A 17,773-nucleotide genomic window follows, 5' to 3' on the forward strand; every position below is an offset into this window, starting at 1 on the left:
TTGCTGGCAAACTCAGGAATGAGAAACTCAGAGATGCCTTCACATACTTTCTCCCTCCATTTTCCTGAACACTCTTTCTCCTTCCGTACATCCTGAACACCATCTTTCTTCTTCCCACTCAAAACACATTCTTTCTCCTTTTCTTCCCTTCTTTCATCCTTCTTTTGACTTCCTTAGCTCCCCAGACCCCCATGGAAAGGGAAGTCATAATTCAGGCATATAAGAAACCTCTGTCTACTTGCTTTGGCACCTTTGGCCAAACTTATTTTTCAGTACTATGCAGGTAGACAGTATTGAAGAGATGCCCAAGGGTCTTTACACTTTCTAGCAAGAGCACAAGAAGCTGAAATACCAGTCCCATAGTAGGAAGCCTCAGAACTGGGAAATATTTTCTGTTTCCTCCTGAAATAAGAGGATGTTTTTAGGCTTCTCCTGTTAGGACAGCAACAATTGCTGCCATTCCCTACTAGCTGATGTGGAGTGTGGGAATGAATAACTAAGAATAGAGGTTCTGTCCTTGCCTCCTCAAGCAGTTTTTCCATAATAAATGATGTCACATACAGAGTTTGTGTTGCATCTTGCTCATGGTTACATTCATCCCATCTTTCCTTCTTTTGATACTTTTGTTGCCAAAGTTAATTTAGATCCGAATTATAAGCCTTTCACCTCCGATTCTGAAAGTTATTAACTGCCGTGTGCTGTGTAAATACGTACTACTAGTAATGGTAATGTAGGTGGAAAAATAGCAAACCTTGTAAATCCAAATAAAGTCAGAATATTTTATGCCTTCTGTAAAGCGCTGTGCTCACTTTTGCTTTTATGCTGCGTGGCGTATAATATGTGCCTCCAGGAACTTGGAAGCTAAAGCAGCGAGTGAGTACAGAACGATACAAGTCTCTGCAGAAATGTTGCTCTGATAACTTGGCTTTTTTGGCCTACATTTCTCGGTGGTTATTATTTGTTAATTATGTTATATAGTGCTCACATGTGGGCTAATTGCTTCCCCAGAGAGCTTACAATCAAATGATGGACAGAACAAGGGCAGGATGTTACACATACCAGATAGTGAAAGGGTAAGGTAGGACACGGGCGATGTGGTTAGTTAAACACTCGTGTGTGTGTTTGAAAACTGAACAGGATTATGAAGCATAGAGTTGAAGAGTTGGGTTGGTTTGTGGCGGGAGAGGATGGGTGATAATTTGAATTGATCCAAGGAGCTGACTTGTTAAAACAGTTGCACGAGGAAGCACCAAAACTAAAGGGAGAGATGAAGAAAACATGGAGAAATTCATAAAAGAAGGCAGCAGAAAGATTGTATTTGGCATGGTTATTGTGGAGGTGGAACTCAGGGCTGTACCATGTGAATTCTTGAAATCAAGAACAACATCCGTTTAAGCCATAGGTGCACTACATGAGTGATCTTTCTTCAGGCCCTTAAAGACAAGAGAGAAGAAAAAATGTGTGTGCACATCAGTGCAGTTGTATTTCAGATGTCAGCTCTCTTCTCTGGTTCTTGCAGTTTGCCTTGCTTTTCTACATCTGTCTTTTAGACTGCACGTTTTCAGGCAGAAGGACTTTGCTGATATTTATGGTCCGTGCCACTCTAAATTACTATGTTCTGATTCATTTTCCTGTACTACAAATACTTTTTCACACCTGCATAAGAAAAGGAACCAAGTCATGATGAAGGCACACTTAACAAATAAGTGACTAAAAGGTGACACAAGAAGGTTATTTCTCAGCAGCTCCTCTGCCACTACTTGGGCTGAAAAACAGGAAATGTCTGTACCCTCACACAGAGGTCTGGCTTGATTTTGATTATGTGGATCAGTTCTCTAACATATTACCCTCTCAGAGCAAATAAGCGGAAGAGTTTCAAGTGTACATGTTCCTTTTCAGAAGGATTTTATAAGAGGAAGGGGAAAAGAGTGAAGGTTTGGCCGTTTAAACTGTCCGTTTCAAATGCTCCTTGAAGCATTCTTTATACATAGACTTTCTTTTCTACATTTATTACTAGCAAAGAAATAGAAGTGGAGTTTTACATAGTAGATACTATTTTCGGATTTCAGAATATATGTGGCTTCCTCCTCCAGAAGGTAAGCTCTGATGCTGATTGTGCTTCCTCTTAGAATTGCTACCAGACCTCCTTCTCTGGGCATTTCCAAGGGTTTTATGGCTTCTTTTCTCCCAATGGCTTATCTTGACATCTTAAATCTTCATACCCCTTGCCAATACCTTTGCTAGTATTCACAGCTTGCCTGGCCAAGCCCACTTTTTGTTTCTCATCTTGTCCATTCATTTGCTCCTTTATCTGTGGGATGTAGGAAGGAATCCTTAATTCAGCCATCAAGAAGGTTTTGGTTTTCTGAATCCTGATTAGAAGGGATTAACAGCAGCTCTCCCTACCACACGCATTTACAGAGGGCTAATGAAAAGTATCCAGGGAATGATGTGACAGTAATAAAACAACCGCATGAAGAAGGATTTGATTAGTGCTGAGTGTATCTTACAGTGTTAGTGCCACATGAATAATACCTACGGTACTGGAATGACTGTCCTGGACACTCAAAGGCATTGACATTCACAGTGTAGGGTACAGGCTGAAAAGATCAGTTTGCACTGACTTGATTATAAACCTGCCCCCCCCAAAAGTGTGACGTGTCTATTTGTTCTTAAGTGTCATAGCTCCACAGCGCATTCACGTAAGGAAAAACTAAGTTCTTTTGGTACTTGCCTAGTGCCTTCCACATCTGATATCTCTTTCCTTCAAGGATCCCAAAGCACTTTAGGAACACTCAGTGAAACTCGTAGCTCTGCTGCGAGTTTTATAGCATTGATAAGGCATGTTTTGCTCTTTGACAGCCTGTGCCATAGCTGGAGGGAATGACTCCTTCTCCAGGGTTTCCCTCCAGCTCCGTTTCGAAGCAGGGAACGTGACCCTCCCGGCCCTGCGCTCCCATTGCCGGACCATGCTTCCTCTGTTATTCAAGGTGAGAACAGAGCAGTTAGAAATGGTTTAGATGCTTCTGGGAAGATGAAGTCACTATGTTTGGATCTCTGCATCGTGCCAACAGAGAGATCCTAAGGGAAATCTCTTCCGTTAGTTTTGTTTATATTCAGTCTCACACACAGATGTAATTTGCGGGGAAATGCAAAGGAAGAGAGGTTTTGCTGACCTCAGCACTGTAGCTAGAGTGAAATGAGATGTCGCAAGGATATCTAAGTGCCTCTCTTTCAAGATATGAAAAGGACTTTTTTCTGCAGTGTTCTGACTTTTTTTTTTTTTTAACTCTTTCCCTGTGTGCCTTCAGTCTCCTCTCAGGTGTTATTTCATTGTGCGTATTCTCCCTTAGCCTTTCTCAGTCAGCCTTCTGCTCGTGGGTGCTTCTCACTGCAGTTGTTTGCTCACACTTAAGAGAAGTGAATGTTCTTTTTTTTTTTTTTTTTTTCCTGAAAAGGGTAAGAACAGTAGGAGGAAGTTTCTGTATTCTCTGTGCAGCACAGTGTCAGGGTTCCCAAGTCCACATTAGAAATACAGGTGTTGTAACTGTTAGAGCTGGAGGACTGACCAGGATCTGATAATGACAGCTGGAAAAAATCCCCATGACTATCATCAAGACTCTGGCCAAAATTCAATCTGCTGCACTTTTGCAACCCTGTTGCTTCCTGTTACACTGTTGTTTTCAAGCCGAAGGCAAAACCCGGCTTTTTTATTTGCATTACCCAATTATCCAATACGATGTGTTACAACGTATTGGACGGCTCCCGTTTCATTGATGGAAACAGGCTGGAATCCAATATGTGGTACAGCAGTAAAAATGTGCTGTTTGTATGACAAGCAAATGGCATTTTGGATACCTAGAGATTGCATCCAGCAAGTGAGACGGTGGCTTTCTATTTTAGCGGTAGTAATGTGTGAATTATAAAAATAAATGAAAATGCTAAAACTGGCCACTTGCTGGGATATGGGATGAGCTTTTGGCAAAAATATAAAATAGAATTACAGGACAGCCTGAGATACTCAATGCAGTTCTAATAGAAACACATCACCACTGAATTTAAAACTCAAATAAAAAATGGAGTCAGTAGATATAATGTAAATGTACCTGAAAACCAAGCACCTATAGATTTATACAGTAGACTGCAATGAGTGCTATTATGCAGTAATAAAACCTCCTCCCTAGAATACAGTGCTGCACTGGAACAGGTACCCGGAGAGACTGTGGAACCTCCATCCTTAGCGGTTTTCATGATTCAGCTAGAAAAAGCCACAGCTGACCTGATCTAGTGTTGGCGATATTCCTGCTCCAGGCAGGAGGTTGGACTAGAGACCTCCAGAGGTCGCTTCCAATCAATGATTCTATGAATAACCCAAAAATTATTCTAAGCAGGGATTTACTACAATAAAATTCCTGGCCCTTTTGATTGTAACAGGAGTAGCCTGACTGCTCTTTCTTTGTAGCTGCAGATGGAAGCAAACGTAGGAAAAATGGATCCTTGTATTTCCCTGGAGAAAAAAGTTGGATTTGTTTAAGGGTTTTTTCCTTCTCCTTTTCCATGAGTTATTTCCTAACCTCTCTCTGTGTCTGCTTTTACTGGATAAGGGACAGAGCTGACCTGATAGTTCATGTAGACTGCAGTAGTTAGTATTCAGCTGCAAGGTAGCAGGTGATTTTCAAGGTATTCTAGCACAGAATTTATTTTAATGGAATCAAACAGGAAATTGCTTCTGTATAGTAATTGGAACTTGTCCGTTAAAAAAAAAAAAGATGCTATCATGTCATGCAGCCCAGCCAAGTATTCGACATTCAGGATTTTCATTCCATTTCCCATAAGTGGAATCTTTGCTATATTGGCACTCAGTGTAAGTAGTAGCACAATTAAAAATTACTATGGCTACTTGAGATATCAGGGTGATTAAAATACCAGGGTCCATGAAGGAAGGAAATGGCAGGGAGGGACCTGAATGTTCAGCATTTCTTCATTAGTGTTGCTGCTTTTCATCTTTTTCATTTAAACCGTCTTTTATTACCAGGAATTCAACTCGTATCTCTCACAATGTGTCCTGTTTTAGGTTTTTAAAGCATTATAGGGCTGCAAGATGCTTCTGGAGTCCAGATATTCCATTTCCCAGTCCAGGCAAAGATTGACTCTACCTAACACTTTCCTGATAGGTGTTTCTCTGGGTTGTTTTTAAAGACTCCCAGTGGTGGAGGCTTCATAACATATATTGTTAGAAGATTTGTTCTACTAGCAAAGTTTCATGTTAGTGATTTACACCTGCTACTTCCTGTCCTCTTCATCATAAACACCGGGAAAATTGTCCCCTTCCTCTTTGCAGCAGCTTTTTCTGTACTGGAAACCTGTTATCATTAGCTCTTCATAAGATGCTGTCTACAGTATACCAGTCCTTAATCAAGGGAATTGAAATTGGTAGAGCCTCCTACGTACCAATTCTTATACCAGAATTGACTTCAGAACTGATGGTACGTGGCCATATTTATGTATGTATTTATTTTAATCCTGCTTAAACGCATTACGCTACAAGTCCTTGCTCACTCTCTTGTCTGTTTGATCCCAATCCAAATGTTTGTGCTCATACTTAACTTCAAGTTTTCAGCTCCTTAAAGCAAGGCACTGTCATCCTTAATGTCTGTAAACTCCAGAGTGACTCTTTATTAATAATCTTCTGTGCTTCTCTCCATTAGAGCTAGACCTGTGTTGGAAAGATACAGGGATGCCCTCCGTTCTTGCCTGTTAAGTTGTGTGCACCGCAGGGGGGGTCATACCGGTGTGGCTCTGCAGCGAGCATCTGGAGCAGCAGGAATACAACTAGATTATATTAATCTTATTGTTACGGTTTCTCAACGGGAAAGTAACTAATCACCATGATTTAGCGAGAGTACAGAAAGAGGGTTTTGCATTTTAAAGCCATGGATGATCGTGTGATTGCCTTGTAACACAGGCTGGAGGTATAGCCAGTACTTGCTTTATCAACCTCATTTTCTCTAATTTAAACGAGTCTGCTAAAATTATAGTTTAGCTCTATTCTGCTTTTATGCTCAGCTCTTCTGTGCTTTTCGTTTTGTGTCTTTTTTGTGAATTTGTGCTGACAAAATTGTTTGTGACGTAGTACACCCTTCTTTGCAAATGAGGAAACGACGATGTGAAGTCACCTAAGTAACTGTAGTTTCGTATGCGGCAGGTCTTAGACTGTATTGTAGATCTTTTGATTCTCCTATTTTAGGCTGTAAATGCTGAAAAAGAAACACTTACTGTCCAAAGAGGAGGGAAATTTCACTGAATTTATCCAAGCTCCTTCTGTTGCTTATGTACTGTCATCCTTTGTGAGTCTTTGTTATATCTTACTTTTCCTCCCAGAGTAGCACAAGAGATGAAGTTTTTCTTTTGGGGCCTTAATTCTTCAACATAAGCTTTTAAATCTCTAAAGACATTTAAGGGTTCAAATTCATTTGATTTTGTGAGATGTCTAAATATCATTCGACTTCTCACTTCTACTGTTACCAAACTGTTTTCACCTTGTGACATGAATCATTTTTATATATAATTGACCGCTATACCTTATTTTTTCCTTCACTAAATAACTAGGGCTGAAAGATGTTCTTAGAATATGATGCCTTATAGATGCAATCCTGATCCTGCAGGAATCAAGGGAACAAGGATTTCACTCTATAGGTTTATTGTACTAACTTAATGGTTAAATCAGCATTGGTTTTTTTTTTAAGTGAAGAAAGCAGGCAGAAAAAAACTGCAAGGTACTTGCAGTGTTTATGTCCTTCAAATTATTTTCCATACATTGAACCAATTACATAAACAGATGATATTTACAGGTGACTCCTGGCTACAACTGACCTTCACCTTTTCCCGTGCACTTCCCAGCCTCTCCTTGAATTTTCCTGTTGTTTCCTCTTAACCATTCCGCATTTCACACCATGTTTTGAGATGTCCTCGTTTCTTGCATGGGCCCATTCTGCCAGTTCCCTAGAGGCCAGTATTCGCAACTCCTTTTAACTTCATCCTCTCCACCTGATTTCCTTGGCAATTGTGGAACCTCACAGTTTGGAAGAAGAAATCTCCTCCAAAGTCCGGTCTTCAGGCCTCCAACCAGTTACTGCATGGTTGTTTTCCTTTTTCATGATCATCAGTCCTTTGGGGAAGGAAGTGGGAACACTTCTTCAGGAGTGTTTCTTTCTATTATCCTGTAAAACTAATTGCTTTTCAGAGACTGCAAAAATACACTAAACGTTTAATATATATACCATATTTTTCTTTGCATGTGTGTGCATGTGTTTGGGGGCAGACAGTGAAGGAGTTGCATAGAACTGTGTCTCTCCTTTTGAGAGGTCAGAGAAAAACCATGTTTAGAGTTGAACAGTGTTCCCATGGCTACTTGGACAGGTACGTCACGGGAGGGGGAACGCTTCTGGTATTTAACAGCCCTTCCAGATGATTTATGGTTTTGCATAAGCTTTTCCTAAACTGAGAGGTTTTCTAGGGTTGGCACCCCCTTGCTTGTCTCCATGCCCTGCTGGTTCTGTGCTCAGTGGCCCGTGGTTATTAAAATTCTTATCAATACAGGAGTTTCTGAGTGGGGTTCTTGTTTTCTGGGATCATGCATACCTTCTGAGCTCCTCAGCTTAACCAAAGGAACGTTTTTCTATGCCTAATGTATTTTATAAGAGAAATGTGTGGAGCTCAAGTAATATTTGCCTTCAATTACAGTAATTAAGTTGTCAGACCTGGAACTCACCAAGGGAATGAGAAAATCCTTTCCTGGTTGGCCAGAGGATAATTGGTCTTCTGGTCGCAAGTGCGTTTTACATATTGGGGTGGGGAGCGAGGCAGTTCTGGCTGGCATCTGTGGCCAAAAACCTGGGAGACTGTTTGTCATTTTGCAATACAAGGTGTCAAAATCCTCCTGTGGGTAGAAGAAAACAGAAAAGCGAGCGACCTGTTTAAGTTTGCTTTAGCAGGGCATCTATTTTTGATCCGCACTAATGCTGCTTGCTTGGGCTTGGGTTGGGACATGTATCTTATTTGAAAGACAGCAACTATAAACATAGCTCAAACCATTTATTCTGTGGATTCTGTCTTGTCAAACTTCTGCAGCTCCCCTTTCAAATGTAGACTATATATATGTGTGTGTGCATAGATACATATATTTTTTTCCCCCCGTGTTCAACATTTCTTTGCAGACTTCTTTGACCGAAGTCAAATAGTTTCAGTTACTGCATAAACTTACCTCAAGATACCCTGCAAGGTAGTCCTAGAAGAAAAGTACCTAATTTTTGTAAGTGCCCACACAAACATTACTGGAATCTCAAGTGTAGCATTACTTTCGTTCCACTGGAATAGCTCTCTTGAAAGCAGATGTATGAGGAAATCGCTCCTCTTAATGCATCACTAATGACACAGATTTTTTCATTCCTGCTCATGTGAGTAAAGGTTACTGGTCTGTAAGGAGTCAGTCCTGCAAAACCTTACTTACAAACTCCAATAAAACCCACTTCAGCTAGCAAGTTTAATGATGCCCTAAAGAGAGCCAGATCACTTATCTACACCATCATGCAATAACTATAAAGTGTTGAGATAAGTGGTTTTATATCTCCCAGTTTGCTGCTGGCCTTCACCCTGCGTATCAGTTTATGCCAGTGAATGTGGGTGTAAAATACAACTTCTCTGTTTTGGTTGTGTTTTATAGCCAATTCAGTTCACATACGAGATGCATGGGTATGGTGGATACTCTTATCTGCCTACACATTTATGAATGGGAAAAGTGTAGTATCTCCGTTATGCTCACCACGACTGACTGTAGTAGCTGTGATTGCCTTCTGTTCAAGACCTGTGCCCTGTAGGCCAAAACCCTGGTAAGGATTGTGCACAATTCCCACCCGCTCAGCTTTTCCCACCGGCAGGGTGTGCTTAGTTACCTGCAACTCACACATGACTTGAAAGAAAGCAATGTAAAATTTGGGAGATCTCCAGAGAGCCTATTTATGACTTTTGCCGAAGCAAAAGGACATGTCACAAGGGGCTTTTGGGGCTTTTCTTCTTTTTTTTTTTGAGTGCTTCAATATCCATGTAAACAAGTCTGAATTTCAGCTGCCTTTTTGGCTTGTTTGTTTTGTAAGTCACAGACAATTTAACAAGTTATGTATTTTCATCTCATTGCAGTTGTTGCTTTCTCAGAGTCAAATCTCTTCATGCCATACTTGCATTTTTCAGCTGAATGGCTGTAGTTTGCTTTTTGTTTTATATTTACTCTGTAGATACTAGATTCTTTTTATAGATCTTCACCTGCAGCTACAGTTCAGCAGCTATTTATTTTGTGCATGCAGAAACCTTGTAAGATCTAACCTGTGATGTTGTTTGTGCCATCTGATAACATTTGAAGCTGTTCTGTGATCAAATGGAGCATATTTAAATAACAACATCTAGGACACAATGACAGTGAACCAGCTATGAAACAGATATTTCTAAAGATCAGATAAGACGGAGGAGATGCATCAATGCTGGATTGTTCTGTGTATCTTAAGTTCTTGCACTTTGCTGTGGAAGTATTTCAGGCATGGGATTTCCTTTATGCCACAGGCTAATAGATCATATTGTATTATTTTCCAGGTTGTTTTCTATCTTGTAGAGACATGTGCCCTTGCAAAGTGGGTATAATACACTGAGTTTAATAGTATTATACATAAGCTGCTTGACTTGCACAAGCTTAGGTAAATAGTAAGAAATTCAGAACAACAAAGAATCAAATCCCCTTCCCTATCCTAAAGTACTGTGCTATATTTTCTCTTTGCCTTCCATACTGCCACCTCTTCTTTTTTCTAAAACTACACTATCTTTTGCATTAAGGGCTGCCTCTCAAATTCTGCCAAAGTCTATATTTCTATTAATTTTCAAAGTAGCATTTGATTTTTAAATATTTTTCCTGTGAGCATGCAAAGAAATAACCTTATGTTTAAAGGCGTTACTTGTGACTCTCACTCCTGCTCCTCTTTGTTTTGTTCCCCTGCAGGAGAACATTGCCAATTCCGAGTCTCAGGAAGAGAAGCAGAGAGACCCCTGGCTATCTGAGCCTGCAGAAAGTGCCAACACAGTGAAGAGTGTTCTCACAGTACAGGAATATTTTGCCAAGCGCATGGCAAAATTGAAGGCATCCCAAAATGAAACCGAAACAAAGTTAGACAATTCTTGTCCAACGGCAGACGAAGCCTTAGAGCCTTCAGAAGAACTGAAAACCAAAGCCAAAAAGAAAAAGAAGCAGCAGAAGAGAGAGGAGGCAGAGAATACAGAGCACAGTGAGAAACCAGAAGTGAAACAGCGTAAGATAGGTAGCTTGAATGGAGAGGAACTGGATGCTCCATACAACGAATGTCACCGAGGAAAAAAGAAAAGAAAACAAAAAGATCAACATGAAGGGGAAAGCATTAGTTGTTATGAAAATATGGGCGGTGGAGAAATTTGTACGGGAATATCTGATGAGGAAGAGTGCAACATAAAAGACTCTGAGGCAAAGCAAAAGAAGCGCCATAAGAAGAAACACAAAAGGCAAAAAGAGGAGGCAGATAAGTGTATTGCAGAAATGCAGAGAAAGAAAAAGAAGCACTGCAAGCAGGTTTAACCATTTAACAGTCAAGCTGTGACTTTGAGATGATTTGAACTTTATCGTGTTGGACGAGAAGCCGATGTAAACACACCAGCCAGACGTCAGGTTGTAGCTCAGTCTTGAGCGTGCTGCTCGGTGTCGAGCTGAAACCACAGATTGTGTTTAAATATAGCTCTTCCAAGGGGGTGAGAACACGGTGACAGGCCAACGCGAACGTCAGAGCCATGTTAAAAAGGTCTCCACGCGCGGGGCCAAGATTTTTGCATGTCTGCAGAGCAAATAGGTAAAAACAGTTAAGCTTTGTCTCTTCGAGTATGGCCCACTGTTCACCCTTACTGACTTTGCAAGAGCTATGTTTTAACGCAGCAGACCCTGTGCTGCCTTCAGCCCTGGTTTTAACCGCTGCGTAGAAGGCTTTGTAGGTTATAATTGTGAGAGCCAGTAAATTGCTATCCACTGCATCGTACTGACTGCATTTTTCTCAATCCAGGGAGAAAAAAAAAAAGTCGTGCTACTACTGCCTTTATTCTTAAAGCCACAGTTGTTTCCACTTGTGATAGCCCAGCTCTGCTTGTGGAAGCAGGAGAGGTTTTGCAAAGTTGTATGCAATTTTTTTTCACTGATTTGCTTTTATATATAAAATAAACGTTGTTTCTTCCCCAAATACTTAGTCAAATTAAAGGATTATGCCTGAGTGTCAGTACCAAAGAATGAAACAAAATAACTCCCTTTCTTCCCTAGCCAGTAGTTAACTATTGTCAAGCTAGTGTAACTTTGCAACAGAGCTGCAGGAGCTGTGCCTTTATTAGCCATATCTAAATCTTTGGTTCCCAGGCAATATTCATGGTACCTTCACCTTTATATAAGGGTTTAAAGAGTCAAGGTGCATTTCGGCATTTTCATCTCACCCAGCGACGAGTTGCCAGAGGAGACGAGTGAAGTCCTGCAATGGGAAGAAGCAGTCGCCGTCCTCGAGTCTGCTTCTGATCTCGCCTTGGCCACAGAAATTTGAAAGCGCAGCCCTGAAAGCCAGCGGGTTATCGTGGCGTAATCCGGGGTCGCCGACCAGGATTTAAATCCATTAGCTGTTCACTGCTGACTTTGGACCTGGCTGTGTTTCATCGCTGTAAATCTAAAGCATCCCGTTGTCCTGTTTTGCTGAATAAAATGGGTACATTTTTAATTTGCGTTACCTCTGTTGCTTAACACGGCTTGAAAAACGCCATCAAGATGCGGATTTAACGTGAACAAATTTCTTTAAGCTGTCTTTATTGTCCACTGAGAGAAACATAGTCGACAACACACAGTCCGCGTGCTTCGGGTGTTTTAGCTGCAGCTTAACTGGATTTCTCACTTTTTTAAAGATATCTTGGTGTGAAATGCAGCTTGCTTGCCCTCAGGACATGCTCCTTTATTGCAGCAAAATTACTGTGGTTTTACACTATTGTAAGAGAGGCCAAGATGCCTTTCTGTGTGTCGCACACTAAACCCTTGTAGCATTTGCTTTTCAGTGCTATACAAATATTAGCCATCGTGATGGTGCTGTGGCTGGGCTTGTTCCCTGGCTTCCTTAAACAATATATCACTTGACACCGTGAGGCTGCTCTAGGGTTCTGAATAAACTCCGTGCTTGGGGTGAAAAAAACCTTCTTGGTGGCAGCAGGCAGCAGAATAATTTTTCATGTTTCATGGAAGCATCCTAAGTATTGTGGGTCTCCTTAAAGCAACCCCTGTAGTTTCTTGGTCACCACAAATTAGGATTCTTGCTTGTCAGTAAAAGCCAAAATGCTAACTGCTTCCAATATTATTTTAACTCCTAGGCAGCTAAACTTTACAGTCTTTGTGGGATTTAAAGTTAAAAAGGTGCTAGTGAAGGAATAGGTTTTCCTCTCCAAACAAAACTGGGCTTGTTTGTTTGTTCGCTGTATTAATCTTCTGTGAGTTTCTAAGTGCTAATTCTTATGGAAAGCGTTTGGCCGGATTCCAGCGTTAGTCACAGAAAGTATGAAAACAGGAATAAATCTTTAAATTTATGGAGTTACTACAGTCAAGCACCGTACACCTAAGATTTAAATCTGGTTCAGATTTGAATTTCAGCTACAAATAGAAGATTCTCTACTTATGCAGGAAGAAGTGTGAATTTCACTTTAACCCAGGCAATGCGTGATTTTATTTATTTTAATGTGCCTTTAATATCTAGCTCAAAGAGAAATAATGTATACAGAGTATGGGTTGCGGGAAGAAAAAAGTATAACGGACTAAAATTTGGAAAAAATTATTTTCTTAGCCGCTCTTCTCTTTGTATGTTAGTAATCAACAAATTTTGCATTACTTGACAAAAAGTTCATCTTAGGAGATATTACATAGTGAAGTGGATGTTTTCAAAGCAATACATTATGTTTTGTTTCTAGCGGGATGTGAGTCCAGTTTTGACCAAACTCTGGTTTGGCCAGAAGGTCTTTAGGAAGCAGAAGAAAAAGAATTACGTCATTACCCAAATGGGCGAAATTAGCAGAACGCGAGCGCAAAGAAATGTTTTGGTTTTATTTCTGTGAAAATAGGACTTTTAAACAGCAGGGTCTTTCGTTATACATTCGCACATCGTAGCCATACGTCGAAGCACGAAGTTAATGTACCTCCAAGTGAAATTACCTAGAAACGGAGCAAAACGATAGTCGCCGCTCTGCCTTCGCTTCCAAATGGAGAGCGATGCGCAAGCAGCGTACGGACGCTGACGTGTTTTAGTAAGCCCAAATCGTCAGTGGCGTAGAGGAGAATTTGCTTTTACGCATTCGAGGCCTTATGCAGATGACGGTCGCCCGTGAGCTACTTCCATCCGTCGCCGGTGTGGTGGTGTCCTTTGCTCTGAGCCTCGAGATTAACTGCGGGTGCGAAGGCTCCTATACGCCAAGCCGCGTGATTTGCAATTGCGGCGGTGTCAGCGGCAATGTATATGCTGACTTTGGTGCTTGTATTTACCTGCAAGCGCAAAGCTGGAAAGCGGAGGCCGTGTAGAAGTAGTCTGCTGCCAACATCGGACCAAATTCTGCATGAGCCTCGTAGGCTTTTTTATGCTTGTTTTGATTTTACCGGTGTCTTGCTCTTCAGAGCCTTCCCTGGAGCCGAGGGTGGGAGATTGCATTGGTGGGCGCTGGGGGAGACCCCGAATCACTAAACACCATTCCTTGGATTTCTTTCCAAGACTTACTAGCTCTCTTGCTTTATCCTGGTCATGGGTTATTTCAAAGCGTAGATAGCTGGTACTATCGAGTTTCAAGACAACCCGTTAAGATTTGTGCTCAGAACCTCGTAGCCTTACTTCTGTGGGAATTTTAATCCGTTAGATGCTATCCGAAATGCAGCTGCTTTGTGAAATTTAGGAAGTGCACTTGGGGATCCATCCAGTTCAGGGTCTTTTTTCAATTAAAGCCGTTTCCCTTTAAGCAAGGAGATAGTTCTGGTGCTGGCTGCTTTCAAATAATAAGCTCACAGCGAAGAAAATTAACTGCCTGCACCAATGTAATTAACCAATTTTCTCTTGTTTAAACACACAAGATTGAAGTTCCCAAAGCATCCACCTTCAAAAGGCCCAATTTACGTCATGAAACCTCCAAACCTGCCAGCACTAAGAGGAGGAAGGAAGCTGCAAGAAGAGAGGAAAACCAGACAAAGTCGATTGGAAACACTGCAGAGCATCACGCCTATCTTAAAAAAAGATCTTATAATAGCGTGTCCTCGAACAGCGCGCGCACTGCTAGCATCCAAAGCGGTCTTTTGCTTAATTCCTCCCAAATCCCGGGCTCTCGGAGGTTTGTTATGGTAAGGGCTGTAAATCTTGTTTGCACAGCGTTGGCGGTGAGGAACCCCAAGGAAGGGTCAGCGCTCGCAAAGTGCCTGGACAGTAACCAAGACCGTCGTCTCCGCACCTCTCCCGCACGGAGACTTCGGAAACTTTTAGTGACGTGGGACAGGTGAATAAGGTGGAAAACATCTGGGGTGGCAGAAGCGGGAAGATTGTCCCAATTCCAAATTGCAACTCCATTTTTCAGCAAGTCAGAAGTTAAAAATTCTGCTTCTGAGTCACTCAAGGATTTTTTTTTCTTTTTTTGATCTTAAGCCCTTTTCCCTTGTGTTTTTTTTTTTTCTAACGAATTTTAAAGTGAAAGAGGGAAAACCTGCTGGTCCCCTTTAACCAAATCAAATCTCCTTCATTTGGGAGCTGTTAAAAACAAAACTGTGTTTAAAAAAAAAAAAGAGTAACTCAAGAAATATCCAGCATCACGACTGCGTGTGTGTGCTGAAGACTTCAGCATAATCTTTTTTTTTTTGCCTTCACTTCTCACCGCGGGGTGCACAAGGGGAAAGCTCTGGTTTCTTCTGCTCGCAAATAAACGTGATGCCAGCGGTGATCCGTGCGGGACCCGGAGTAGGGTCGGCTCTTCTGCCTCGGCGGCGGCAAAGGAACTGCGAGCTGCCCCGCTGTGGGACCCCCCCACTCTGCCTCTGCAAGAACTACCCCTGGGAGACGAGGGCTTCATCAATAGTTAAGGAACATGTGAATATCGAGCTAATTTAGGATTTTGCACTTTCTCACGCATTTTAATGTCATTAAGTGTTGGGGAGGGGGGGGTCACCGCGAGAACAGACTTGCTTGTTTGCAAGCTGCGTAAAAAACGCCGTAGGTCAGGTGCACCCCAAAAGTCGTTTAGGGGATGGTTTTTTTTCATAGCGAGGAGGGACTTGCTGGATTTCCTTGCTGGAAAGGAAAGCTGGATTCTCCGCGTGACCCCACGGGAGTTACCACCCCCCCTGCGGTCCCCATCCGTGAAATGGGGAGAACAAAGCTTTCTCCCACCCTTTGTCTGCTCCGTCTATTGTCGCGCGCGCGGCTCCGGCAGCGATTTCCCCGCTCTCAAAGCCCTGCGAGAGCTCGGCTTCTTCCCGTGCCCCAGATACAGGCGAGCGTTACGCCGGAATGGCGGAAGGTGAGCCCAAAAAGTAAAGAGGAGGTTTTCCAGACTGCCGCTAATTACCCCGAGACGGTCGCAATTAAAAAGGTGGCGTTTTCACGTGGCCCCAGCTGCCTTTTGTGTAACGCCGAGCTTGCTACGGGACAGGTTTAACCAGCATTTTCAGTAGGGTGCAGAATGAAACCCATCTTACTAATGCGGCGAGAATGCCAGGTGCTAAAGGAAAGGGGGAAAGAGGGGGAAAAAAAAGCAGCGGTGTTCGTTATTGTTTGCATTGGAGCGCTCCGAACGCACCGCGGGGGCCTCCAGGAAGGCGCTGCCTTGGCGAGCGGGAGAAAAATCCAAAGCGACTAATATTTTGTGTCGCTCGGCTTCGTCGGGGAACCGTCTCGCGGTCCCAGCGCGCGTCTCCCGAGCAAGTTTTGGGCTCCCGAAGCCTCGCGACAGCATCTGCGGCCGAGCCGGGAGCTCGACGTGGGTCTCCCGCATCCCAGCTCAGCGCTTTGGCATCTCCCAGACCTCCCATCCCGCCCTGCGAAATGCACTTTGGAAACGCGCTGCCATATGTCGGGTAACAGGGCTCGACTGGAATTAGTTATTTTTTTCCCCCTATAAAGTGATATATTACGCTACTCCCCAAAATTTTCCGGCCTCTGGGGCCTCAGATATAGAGGATATATATTATTTTTATAATAATAATTGCACGTAGGCCTCGCGCATCCTGACACCGAGCAGGGTAATCCCAAATACAGCATGAAAACTTGCAACTTCGGACAGTCTATGGACCGGATCACTTCAACACCTACTACAGGGGAATTGGGGGAAAAAAAAATAATAAAAAAAAAAGATCTTGTGGATTTTCTTCCCTTGGCTTTCCAGGAGGACGGAAAGTTCGGCCTTCAGCTTAGCCCTGCTGCTAAGGCCGGGCCAATGTCCCTTTCCGGATTTAAACTGAAGCCCCAATTCTGCCAGCACAAACCCGGCTCTTCCGGCCGGCCGGATCTGCAGCTTTCCGTGCAAAACCCCGACCGTCGCCCGGCAAAAGAAAAAGGGAGGCGGAGAGCGACGAAATCCCCGCCGATGACCTCTGCGGCAAGTCCCTTGTGCAAAAGGGAAACCCGCCGGGGAGCGGGACGGAGGGTTCGGCATCGCCGCGATGGGAGCCGCGACGAGGACGGCGACCCGCGTCCCAAAACCCGGCACCTCCGCGGCTCCAAAACGCGCGGCGGCCGCCGCTATGTGCCAGGCTGCATGTACGTGTGTGCAAAGGGTTTATAAATCTGTCCCGAGCTCAGGAAATCTCCCGCGCCTTGGAGATTTAAGAGAAGTCGCCTTCCTGTTGGATTCCCAGATAACACGCCTCTGATGGAGCCCACTCGCAAATAGCTTAATAGATTTCATCAGTTCCTTTGGGAAAATGTTGTTGTTTCCGCCCGGTTTTTAATCCGGGCTGGCAGAAAAGCTCGGGAAAGGGGCAGTTGCCGCGAAGGGCCCCCGCGGCGAGGTTCGGGGCGCGCTTCCCGCCGCTCCGAGGCCCCGACGCGCCGCCGGCGCCCGCCAAAAAAGCCCCAATGGCAGCAGCGGCTCGCCGCGATCCGGAGCGGGAAAGACCGGGAAACCCAGGCGGATCTTGACCCCGCGGAGCTTGCGTTTACCTACCGCCGCTCGCCATCGCCTGTAATCTGACCGGAGTCAACAGAAACACCCAGACACGTGGGCGATCGCTGCCTACCCTGCCCGAACCCGCTGCCGGGAGGGGGGGGCGGGTGGGTTTATTTATTTTTCCCCCCCCTCCGCCTTGCTCCATCCCGAGGGAAACGCCTGCCTCCCCGCGCCGGGCCCTGTCCCGGCCGCCTTTCTGGCAGCCCGGATGGGAAATCCGCACTCGCTCGGAGCCGCCCCGTGGCCCCGTGTCGGCGGGTCAGAGCCATAAAGGAATCGAGTGACTTAAATGCGGGTGGCAGGGGGGTCACTGGTGGGTTCCTGGTCCCCTGTCACCCCCCCGGAGATCCCTCATCCCACCCCTGGCTGCCGGGATGCTCCTCGGGGGTGATTTTCCTGCCCGCTCAGCACCAAAGCAGGGGATTAGCACTGGTTCCCTGGAAATAGCCTTGCCCAATGATGGCATTTTCATCCCAGCCGGGCTGGGGTGGCTTTGTGAAACGGGGGG

General features: G+C 43.9%; 1 protein-coding gene across 1 annotated transcript in view; it reads left to right on the forward strand.

Annotated features, from left to right (window-relative positions):
* Positions 1–11,816, forward strand: part of PINX1 (PIN2 (TERF1) interacting telomerase inhibitor 1) — a 64,210-nt gene extending 52,394 nt beyond the window's left edge. Inside the window, exon 7 of the mRNA XM_067294423.1 lies at positions 10,043–11,816. Coding sequence (XP_067150524.1) covers positions 10,043–10,648 — 606 coding nt within the window. The 3' untranslated portion in view covers positions 10,649–11,816. The remainder of the gene's footprint in view (positions 1–10,042) is intronic.
* The last annotated feature ends 5,957 nt before the right edge of the window (positions 11,817–17,773 follow it).

Source organism: Apteryx mantelli, chromosome 3 (genome assembly GCF_036417845.1).
Source record: "Apteryx mantelli isolate bAptMan1 chromosome 3, bAptMan1.hap1, whole genome shotgun sequence".
Classification (NCBI taxonomy): Eukaryota; Metazoa; Chordata; class Aves; order Apterygiformes; family Apterygidae; genus Apteryx; species Apteryx mantelli.